General features: G+C 35.5%; 2 protein-coding genes across 2 annotated transcripts in view; both read right to left on the bottom strand.

The window, feature by feature from the left end:
* LOC107597719 (uncharacterized) overlaps nucleotides 1-696 on the bottom strand; it is a 10474-nt gene extending 9778 nt beyond the window's left edge. Inside the window, exon 1 of the mRNA XM_016288889.1 lies at nucleotides 691-696. Coding sequence (XP_016144375.1) covers nucleotides 691-696 — 6 coding nt within the window. The remainder of the gene's footprint in view (nucleotides 1-690) is intronic.
* A 2720-nt stretch (nucleotides 697-3416) lies between these two features.
* Nucleotides 3417-11909, bottom strand: part of LOC107597704 (leucine-rich repeat-containing protein 1-like) — a 69855-nt gene continuing 61362 nt past the window's right edge. The window contains exons 13-14 of the mRNA XM_016288871.1: nucleotides 7549-7691; nucleotides 3417-5252 (exon numbers count right to left, since the gene is read on the bottom strand). Coding sequence (XP_016144357.1) covers nucleotides 5094-5252; nucleotides 7549-7691 — 302 coding nt within the window. The 3' untranslated portion in view covers nucleotides 3417-5093. The remainder of the gene's footprint in view (nucleotides 5253-7548; nucleotides 7692-11909) is intronic.

Here is an 11909-nt window from a genome sequence, read left to right as displayed (position 1 = left end):
GTATAGCCTACAAATTTAAATAAAACGTGTGTATATGTGCGTATGTTTTTTAAACGACATATATATATAGGGCTATAATATATATATATATATATATATATATATACACACATACATATACAAACAACAACACCAGCAAGATGATAAAAGACATCACCCTGCAACTGAAGTGTGCATGTCATTAAAAAACTGAATATATATATGTGTGTGTGTGTATATATATATATATATATATATACACATACATATACAAACAACAACACCAGCAAGATGATAAAAGACTGAAAAAAAACAGCATATGTTGGTTAGGTATGTTTTGACGCTGGGATGCTGGTTTAAGCTGGTCCTTTGCTGGTTTAAGCTGGTCCTTTGCTGGTTTAAACTGGTTCTTTGCTGGTTTAAACTGGTTCTTTGCTGGTTTAAGCTGGTTTATGCTGGTCCTTTGCTAGCACATGACCAGCATAAACCAGCAAAAGGACCAGCATAAACCAGCAAATACCATAATACCTAACCAGCATATGCTGTTTTTTTCAACATATTGGAACATATTGAAGAGTTAAATGTTTTAGTAATAATAGTAATTCAGTTTGGACTGTATCACCTAGAGACCCTCCTGTGACCCTCTGCATGTGAATATTTTCACTCATTCATAAACAAACTAATTAAATTCGGTGTCTTTTATCATATTGCCTTCATCTTATAACACCCCTTCCTCTGATAAAATCACCATAACGTCCAGCCTCAAGGGGCCTTTTGATTGATTTAATTTCCTTTCTAAGAAACATCACTTGTTTCTGTCTACAGTCCAACTGATCAGGTTACCTTAGCGATCAGAAAGCACTCAATCTCCACCTTGCCAATTAAACTTTATTGAGACTGCAGCTGTTTCATGAAGAAACATGACAAGCACAATGTCTGAGCACTCATCAGACTTGCAAGGATTTGTGACATTTCTAATTAATAGCATGCAGCTAGAAAACATGTTTTTCTACATGGTATAGATTAATCTCATGTTCATACTCCCACCATGCATTTCTGAATGGTCATATAAACAGAATTATGAATAGCTTAAAATCTAATATATCATGCATCCATTTGCAACAGTAATAATCGATACCCAATTTAACACTTTATATAATGAAAAAATTTTTTTTTTTTTTTTTCAGTTAGGTACTGTACTGATTTTCAGACGATGCAGCAGACCACTATAATCTGGTACTTGATGCTAAAAGTATATCATGACTTCATCACTGAGATCCAGACACCTGGATCATTAAAAAACAGTTTTTTGAAAAACCCCATTATAAGTCGTCTCCAACATTTGTTCAGTGCCGAGTATCGTGTGTGCATTTTGTTTGTTATGCTGTTCATCTTGGACTTTATAGAAATTGCAGTCTTTACCATAACAGGTCAAACTGCTCTGTGCAAAACAAAACCGCTTTCGTGCTGATATGACTGGAGTCTAATGATTTTACCCAGTTTTAAAATTCCGCATATTTAAATCTCAATCTTATTTATACATTTTTAATCTTAATCATTCATCTCTGAACTATTTTAATAACTATAATTCAGAGATTCCGTATTTAATTATTACACAACTTAAATGCACATTTCAAATATATTCATTCTTCATCATAAATCAGTTGGAATCATATTATGATATCCCATCAATTCAGGAAGAGTTTAATCAGCTCATAGAACTATATCGTGCAATTCAGACTGGGATTCTGTTATCTGACATAGCCGTATTTATCTAAATAGTCTAAATACATACATAGAATATTTGATTTAGTATTTTACCTTATTGAAAAAAATTAAAATGCATCATTAAAATGACATGAATATTATATATTCATATTATTTCTATTAATTTCTTATTTCATTAATCATCCTCTACCTGCTAAACTTTGTCGGTAAATATTTAAGAATTTAGCAGAAAATGCACACTGTTCTTAAAGAGAGCATCTTCCTCTGTATTTGCACCTGGGGGATTACTGTTTTCTCTAGAAACGCAGTCTTTTTTGAGAGAGAGAGAGAGAGAGAGAGAGAGAGAGAGAGAGAGAGAGAGAGAGAGAATGAACTAGTCCATGCAGTTCTGTTTTGGGAAGAAAAGAAAGAAAATCTAACCAGCACCCTGTGGCACAACAGCAAGAATACAAGCACATGAGTCTCTAGCTGGAGAACCAGATGTGAGGATTCTACAATGAAAGAAGGCAGCATGTATTTGAAAGAGAAAGTCATTACCAGTGTTCTTGTAGTATTATAAACCAACCTCCAAATCTTGTTCCATATGTCCTCTACAGTCAAAAATCTGGGTGTTATATTAGCAACTTTTTTTTTGAAAAACATATTTCCCATGTTACAAAAACAGCATTCTTCCATCTTAGAAACATTGCCAAGTTACGAAACATGTTACTGGTTTCTGATGCAGAAAAGCTAGTCCATGCATTCATGACCTCTAGACTGGACTATTATAATGCACTGCTAGGTGGTTGTCCTGCATCTTCAATAAACAAGCTACAGGTGGTCCAAAATGCAGCGGCTGGAGTCCTTACCAGGTCAAATATGATCATATTACCCCAATTTTACAGTCTCTGCACTGGCTACCTATTAAGTTCTGTATCAGTTACAAAATATTATTACTTGCCTATAAGGCCCTTAATGGGTTAGCTCCTGCGTACCTAACTAGTCTTCTACCATGCTACAATTAATCACGCTACCCAAGGTCGCAAAACTCTGGACTTTTGGTAGTACCTAGGATAGCAAAGTCCACTAAAGGAGGTAGAGCTTTTTCGCATTTGGCTCCCAAACTCTGGAATTCCCTTCCTGATAACGTTCGGGGTTCAGACACACTCTCTCTGTTTAAATCTAGATTAAAGACACATCTCTTTGGCCAAGCATTCAAATAATGCATCTCATAATCTTGTACTGCAGTTATATCTGATCAAATGCACATTATTATTCTTTAGCTTGGGTTAAACAAACGCATTTTGCTTGGTTGGAAGAGCAGCTACGCTAATTATGTCTCTATTTGTTTCTCTGTTTTTGCCACGGGATGTAACTAGGATTTACACAAGCTTCAGTCTGGATCCAGAACACCTGAGAAGAGATGTTGCCAACCCCTCAGAGGACCTCAGATGATGCCAACCCTGAAACAACATACAGAACTACCACATTTTGCTATAAGTTTGATTGCATCATATAATAATTGCTGTTAATAATCTGTTTCATTATGTCTTTAATTGATTTTTCCATACATTTCTGCCATATGTACATTAACTGACAGTCACCACTGATAAGCTACCACTAAATATTGTAGAAACTTAATTTGCTGTAAAGTTGCTTTGCAATGATTTGTATCGTGAAAAGCGCACTTGAATTGAATGTACAGCCCATACATCTCTATTTATATACAGCATACAATATGCATTCCAGTGTTTCAGTAACAGAATGAACTATATGTCTGAGTATTACAATCATTTTGGAATGGAGATTATATATTGATAAAAATCATTTATAAATGTTCAGCACACAACAAAATCTTCAACTCCATGTTCAATAAAGAAAAAGCCACATATGCGAGCAGAGGAAACAGTGAGGTAGCTGAGTGGGAGAAAACAAGCAAGGGTGGACAAACAACGGGCTGACGCTTCAGATAATAAATCAGTGATAGAAAAAGACTGAAAGAGTCACAGGAAAAAAATAACTAAGAAATAACAGCTTACAGGTTTGGTTTGGAAGAGCATGTAATTCTGTAAATAACGACAGAATTTTCATTTTTGGCTGAACTATTCCTTTAACATTATTGCGAAAAGAACAAATTCACTGGCAAGACACCTGTAGGATTTTTGTTTCATATTAAATCTATGTATAAATAATGAACCATAACCTTTGCTTTCATGAAATCATTTTATTATTTCAGTGGTTAAAGTCATAATCGTATTGGCCCAGAAACAGCGCCTGCTTACGATTGTTTTCTGTGCAGCTTCATTTACAAGAAATAATTAAAAAATACAAATCAACATTAAAAGCCATGTCTTTCTTGGAATACAAATGAAAACATACAATGTAAAATTAAGTCCGTAGTGTACCATATACATATAAAATTTTGATAGCATTGCTTGTAAAAGTGCATTCTGGCACTTGGAGGGAAAAACTGCTCACCTAAACCAAAGCAAAAGACAAGAACTAACTCCCCTTACCTCAATTACAAAAGAGTTTTATTGTACCTGCTTTTTTTAAAAAGCTGGAAGCACATTTGAACTGCAGCAGAAGTCAGGTTACTAAATTAATTTTAGCGTAGTAAAGCACAGTGCTGGTCTGTCGGACAGCATTAACCCTCTTCGGTTCACATGTCGGAGTATTTCAGGTCATGGTCCTTAACCGCATTAGCCCTTTTATTAACATGTCCTTTACACACAATGAAAACTGCATGGGTTATGAAGAAGCCTGACAATGAAATACAAAGCTGCCCCCTCATGTTCAAATAAGAATTAACCATGTATGACATAAAAAAATCTGCCACTTTGTTCAAATGCTTTTGAATCCTGAAATGAAGTCCAAGTGATGGGAAAGTTCACGGATTAAGAAACTGGCTACACGTCTTTTTTGTTGTTGTTGTTTTTAAAAATCACACCACCTGAGCTGCCACACATATAAAAGTGTCAATATTCACAAGCAACTATTCAATCATTTTTAAAATCAGTAGGTCCAAAAATGCCTGGGCTCCATGTATCACCAAAAGAAAGAAATGCACCCAGTGTTTAAAAAAATAGAGCATATATTTCATATTTCTATATTAAAGATTCCGACAGATTGATGCTAAGACTTATTTTGTGTGTCAAAGAAGAGCACTGGTAAAAATGTGCATTCCCTTGCAGGTTATTGCTCTGGAGGTCTTTAGAAAAGAAGGCACCATGTGGTGAGGACTCGTCCCTGACACAGGGCAGGAGCAGATGAAGTTAGCAGGGCTGGAAAAAGGGCTCTGGTGGTCCCAGGACAGCAAAAGGGTGATCAGAAAACAGTGAGGAATGGCTCTGCGGGGGCTTCAGGGAGAGACATACTGGGTAAGAGACATCTCGGAGTAAAAGCGGTCACACAGACGTGGTCACTCGGTCCACAGCGTTATTGACCTCGTTTTTGTTGGAATCCAGGCCTTTGGCGGCGTTCATGTCCTTTCGGATGCTCTCGGCCACCTTCTTCATGTTCTTCAGCTCGCCGGGGTGTGGCGTGGCCCGCCGCAACAGTGTTCTCTGAGAAACAGAAAGAAAAAGAACGGTGGAGGAGGCCATTCAATTCACCATTTCCCGTTACAACTAGGGATGCACCGAATGTTCGGCAACCGAAATTATTCGGCCGAAAATAGAATAAGCGAAAAGACCGAATAAACTATACCGAACAATGATGTGACGCGATCAAATAGCAACCAGAGCAGAGTGAGAGGCGCAACGCAACAAATATGTCAGCAGTGTGGAAGCATTTAAAAGCGTCCGAGAAAGACACAAAAATCTTTACAAGCACCGACAGCGAGAGACTGTTTAGGACTGCATCGCATGTCTTCGATGAGAAGAGGAAGGGGTGATTGTTGCTGGTTACTGTATGATGATTGAAATTGCGAAATGGACTTAACGTTCTGCAGTTTATTTACTAATTGTTTATGTTTTCTAATACACGCACGCATTGACAGCGCTGCACGAGCTCGCAGCGGATCTGCTTGTTAACCAGGATTCAAAGTCCAAAACTCGAGGAAAATCTGCACTGAAACACTGTTACTCGTCAGTTGCTCAGTCACATTTTTATGAATTTTGACAAGGCATGTGATAATGCGATACATGCTACGCATTCGTACTGAGACTCATTTATAAATCTGCTGTCAACAAAAATAAGCATTGAGGTCGAGGTTGAGAAAAAGCAAGAACTAATTTTACTGTTGTTCTGTAAAATAAAATAAAAAGACAATAATAATAATAATAATAATAATAATTTTAAGTTCAATTGTGGTATAGTGTCTGCTAGAATGTAAAAAAAATGTTCAGTGTTAAATATTTTTAAATTGTTGTTTTGTAATTGATTTTTTCTTTGAAAAGCAAGACAAAACAGTAAAAGCACATTTTGGCTATTTAATTTGTGCAATGATGAAAAAATTAGCAAAATACATGGGGGGAAAAAACTCGAAAAACTGTGTTCGGTATTCGGCCCAGTGTTTCATTTTGTTCGGTTTCGGCTTCGGCCAAGAATTTTCATTTCGGTGCATCCCTAGTTACGACACCCTTCAAAGCATTTTAAGATGCCCCATGAAACATTAAGACATATTTCTGATGGATAAAGAACAACATTTATAGGTTTATTGTAAATACATTTTTACAACTCTATGCTGTACAGGTGCATCTCAATAAATTAGAATGTCGTGGAAAAGTTCATTTATTTCAGTAATTCAACTCAAATTGTGAAGCCGTGTATTAAATAAATTCAGTGCACACAGACTGAAGTAGTTTAAGTCTTTGGTTCTTTTAATTGTGATGATTTTGGCTCTCATTTAACAAAAACCCACCAATTCACAAATCTCAACAAATTAGAATATGGTGACATGCCAATCAGCTAATCAACTCAAAACACCTGCAAAGGTTTCCTGAGCCTTCAAAATGGTCTCTCAGTTTGGTTCACTAGGCTATACAATCATGGGGAAGACTGCTGATCTGACAGTTGTCCAGAAGACAATCATTGACACCCTTCACAAGGAGGGTAAGCCACAAACATTCATTGCCAAAGAAGCTGGCTGTTCACAGAGTGCTGTATCCAAGCATGTTAACAGAAAGTTGGGTGAAAGGAAAAAGTGTGGAAAAAAAGAAAAGAACCAAAGACTTAAACTACTTCAGTCTGTGTGCATTGAATTTATTTAATACACGAGTTTCACAATTTGAGTTGAATTACTGAAATAAATGAACTTTTCCATGACATTCTAATTTATTGAGATGCACCTGTAGGTGTGTCCCACTGAGTAAGCAAAGCCTTGCGGTCTTCACATCCACTTGAAAACTTGAAATACAGCATACAAATAGACAAGTGCAAGTTTGGGCATTGGGACAGGCCAACTGTTTCGCACACTATTTAAAAAAAATTAAGTAAGCATACAGTAAATGTATCCTGTGCAGTATTAATCCCACGGTTTTCCACTAGCTATTGATAGTTGATGACAAGTAATCCATTCATAATCTAAGGAGGGCTTTTTAATTTCAGTGAGAACTTTATTAGGAAACAAATATCATGCATAATCTGTTAAAGGTTAGGTGGAGGTCATCTATAGACATACAGACAAGGACTAAAAACCACAAACTCTGCTAAAATAAGCACTCGATATCACTTTTTCAAAATACCATACTGTAGTCAACATTTGAAGTGGATCAAAAAAGTGCATCAAAGTTGTCCTAAGACAAGAACACATTTCACATTTTGGTTTTAGGTTTCAGGACAACTTTGGTGAAAGGTTTTGATCCACTTCAAATGTTGACTAATGTATAATACATTTAGCAGAGCCTCCTTCTTCCTCACCCCTTCGTCATCCTCATCCTCATCGTCCTCCATGAAACGAATGGTGCTCATTCTGTTTGGGGCTTTGTCGTCCCAGGTGTCATCCAGCACGCTGCTCTCCACCAGACTCTCCAGAGCACCACAGCGGGCGAGGTTATCAGAACCTAACACAGCATATACATAGATTGTTCTTTTAAACACATGGGTTAAATGTATTCCCTTATCCATTATTTATTGCATTTACTGTAGCTTTTTAGAAAAGCATGCTGAGGAGTTTTTATTCCAAGTAAAAGAGCTGTGAGATCACCGTTTCAAATCCCATCTTAGTCACAGGTTTACAGAGAAACAATCTCCCCTCACTCGCCCCGTCCCACCCAGCATGACCTGACACATCCAAACATATCAGCTCTTGAGGAAGTGATGTCACAATTAAATGACTAAACAAAGATTTAAGAGTCATTCTGTGACATGATATCAGCAAACCCAAAAGAAACATTACTGTTACAACATATGTTGATTTAGTGCTCAACTATTAATAAGGGCTCTTATTATCAATCTTGAAAACATTTTTTACTGCATAATATTTTTGTGGAAACTTTGATGCTTTTTTCAATGAAAAGCATTTATTTGAAATTGAAATATATATATTTTTTTTAAACATTATACATGTCTTCACTGTCACTTTTGATCAATTTTAGAGGTCCTTGCTGAATAAAAATAAAAATAATTATTATTTGTATTATATTAATTAATTAATTCATTTATTTTTTCCTTTAAGAATCTGGAAGTGTTTCACAATTTCCACAAACACAAAACAGCCAAAACGGTTTTCAACACTGATAATAATAATTATGACAATGTTTCTTGATACAGAACTACTCTCTCTTAGAACTACTGTATTTTTCACATTGACCCCGAGTTTCATCAATGAAAGAGAAGTTTAAGACTCCACAAAATAAAAGCTTCAATGGCTTTAGGATAAGACACGGTTTTGGGAGGAGGCGTGTGTGGCAACATCTGAGGCCAAGCGGAGCTCAGAGGAGATAAGCCTCTTTAGCCGTCCAATCCGCTGGCAGCATGTAGAAAGCAGCACATGAGTGTGGACAGAGGCCAGAGGAAACTCCGGCATCTCAAGACCTGATCTGTACAAGCCCTGCTACCTATACGTTCCCTCAACTCAACACACACATCACAAATTCTGATCAAATCATACGGGTGTGCAGAGCCCCTGATAAATCCCACAGGACCGCCGCAAGATTAAAGCAGAGCAGATACAGGATGTTATCAGAATATTACACCCAAAAAATAATCAGATTATGGGTAGAATCTCCTTGCAGATATACTCTGCAGAATCGTGATGCAAGTGCTGACTGTCTGTCCATGCCTCGAAAGTGATATAGTTTTGTTTGGGATGGAAAACATTTAAAGGGCAGATTCTGCATTTAACATTTCCCTCCCTGAGTCCACTAATCTTAGTCAAAGTTTCTTGGGGAAAAAATCATTAAGTTTTTTTTATGACCTTGATCTCACTGTAATATGGTTAACATATTATGTTCTACTGTATGTGGTTAGGATTAGCTAACCTCTGTACACAAGTTACATTATTTACTATAGTGGGTATGATTTCTGAAGACTGGAGTAATGATGCTACATTTTAAAATAGAAAATATTTCACACTATCACTGTTTTGTACGGAAGTCCTAAAAGGCCATGGATTATTAATAATTTTCTTTCTTGTTTTCTCGTGATCACAACTTAATTTTCTCATTATCATGACATAATGAAAGTTGTTTTCTCGTTATCATGACTTAATGTTCTCGTGATCACGACAACGAAAGTTGTTTTCTCGTTATCACGACTTAATTTTCTCGTTATCACGACATAACGAAAGTTGTTTTCTCGTTATCACGACTTAATTTTCTCGTGATCACGACAACGAAAGTTGTTTTCTCGTTATCACGACTTAATTTTCTCGTGATCACGACAACGAAAGCTGTTTTCTCGTTATCACGACTTAATTTTCTCGTGATCACGACAACTAAAGTTGTTTTCTCATTATCACGACTTAATTTTCTCGTGATCACGGCATAACAAAAGTTGTTTTCTCGTTATCACGACTTAATTTTCTCGTGATCGTGACATAAAAGTTGTTTTCTCGTTATCACGACTTAATTTTCTCGAGATCACGACATAAAAGTTGTTTTCTCGTTATCACGACATAATGAAAGTTGGGGGGGGGGGTTATAATGATTGTTTGATCTACTGTTGCTATAGTAAGGAAACGCAGCTGTTGACACACATCTGATCAACAGATAAACCATTCGCTCTTACTGTATGTTGTGGATATTTCAGCAAATTTCGCTTCGCTTAGTAATGATGTCTACAATACTTAAAGGCTAATCAATCACTGTTGATATTTTCAGAGACGGTACGCTAAATATTTTGTTTGTAAGTAATTCACATGTTTAAATGGTAAAAGCAACACCGCAACCACAGGTGGAGTGCCTTCAGAAGGATGCAGAAAACTATTCTAAAATCTTTTACAGCTGCTTGGATTCAACTCACTTTATTTTCCTTTTATTTTAAATAAAATTATATATAATTTATAGGGCTGTCACGATTCGTCGATTTTATTTGACTATTCGATTTTTAAAAATCATCGACTTCCTTTTGCTTGCGATGACTAACCGGCAAAATACCGGAAGTGGCGCATAAAACACATTATTAGACCATTTCCCAAGGCTGCATGATATATTAAACACATTTAAAAATCATAATTAAGCATAATTGTGAATTCACAAATGCTACGATTTAATGAAATAATTATATGCGATGCAGTTCTAATACAGTATATGCGCTTTAATTATTTACATGCGTGTAGGTTAAGTACGTGCTTCACACAGCGGCTCCGTTCACAGTAGTTCCACAGGAACTGTTATCATTTACATGTGTGGAGCATCTTAAACTCCATCTCTGCATGTTGTTGTGAGTTTGGATTAACGTTAATGTTCATCTGGGAACGCAACGTGCGCCATTTCATCAGATTTGTAAGGTAAATAATTTATAAATCTATGCAAACTCAGGAGAATACATCGCGGTTTCAAAATAAAAGCTCAAACCCTCACTCTGAGTTTACGCGTTTTGATGTTCACATATTCTTTTAATTACAGTGGCTATAGCATTTCTGTCCTAAAGAAAAGGCCAAATATTAAAGATTAAGTGTACATTTTAATTAAATGGTGCTTGGTCAATATTAAACAAGTATTAGAATGCACAGCAATGTGTAAAAATAATCATCAGGCCGTTGGCGCACCCTGCAAGGCCTCTGTTGTAATGTGTAATGGACATTAGCTCTATTGTTTATAATACATTATGTATTTTAACCGTTTTGTTCAATAAAACCATATGATTTCTTGCTTTTGATACTTATTTGAACTAATTATTATTGCCTCATTGCTATTATATATGTATTTTAAGTAATTTTAAAGGCTATTGTTCACTTACATCTATTTTTCTTACCACAAAAAAATTATTATAATTATAGGGCCCTATGAAATCCATTTTATTTCCAAATTCAGTTTTTTTCTATTTACATTTTTCTATACTCTTTTTAATGGTTAAATACAATTTTATTAATCAAAAAGCCTGTCTAATTAATTGAGTTTTACAGTTTTATCTTTACCAAATTCTGTTTTCCATTATTTTCTGGATTCCATTTTAATGGTTCCATTCAATTTTAATAATCAAAAGCATCTCCAATTAATTGATTCTATTTAAAAATATATATATATAGAAATACTTATTTTTTCCAAGAAATACTGCACATTTAAATTTTTCTCCTAAATCAATTCTGGTAAATAACATTTCTGTTAAAATACTCCTTTAAAAAGTGTTTTTTTTATTATAATTGTATTATTAGTAGACTAGAACACGTGGATATGTTGTCATTCTTACACTATAATACTGAACTTTGATTTCAGTGATTTGGACTATGAGATGGACACTTGCCTTTTGCACTCTATGTTTCACTTTACTTTTGCTTTAAAAAAAGGATTTCATAGAAATTTGGATTTCATTTGGTTTAATAAAATATAGTTTAATAAAATATTCTTAAGTAAAATTGATGATTTTTTGTGGGAAATTAATGGTTTAGATTAAATGATTAATCAATAAATTAGTCGACAGATTAATCTAAATAAAAAGTCGTAAGTGGCAGCCCTAATAATTTGTAATGTTTAGTAGTCATGTAGGATATGGTGTGACTGATAACATGTGCGTTACAAGCTTGGGATGCTGTTTGAAAATAGTGTGTGTGTGTGTGTGTGTGTGTGTGTGTGTGTGTGAGAGAGAGAGAGAGAGAGAGAGAGAGAGAGAGAGAGAGA

The sequence above is a fragment of the Sinocyclocheilus grahami genome, unplaced genomic scaffold, assembly GCF_001515645.1.
Source record: "Sinocyclocheilus grahami isolate Dianchi unplaced genomic scaffold, SAMN03320097.WGS_v1.1 scaffold235.1, whole genome shotgun sequence".
Classification (NCBI taxonomy): domain Eukaryota; kingdom Metazoa; phylum Chordata; class Actinopteri; order Cypriniformes; family Cyprinidae; genus Sinocyclocheilus; species Sinocyclocheilus grahami.
This window is presented reverse-complemented; position numbering and strand designations above follow the sequence as displayed.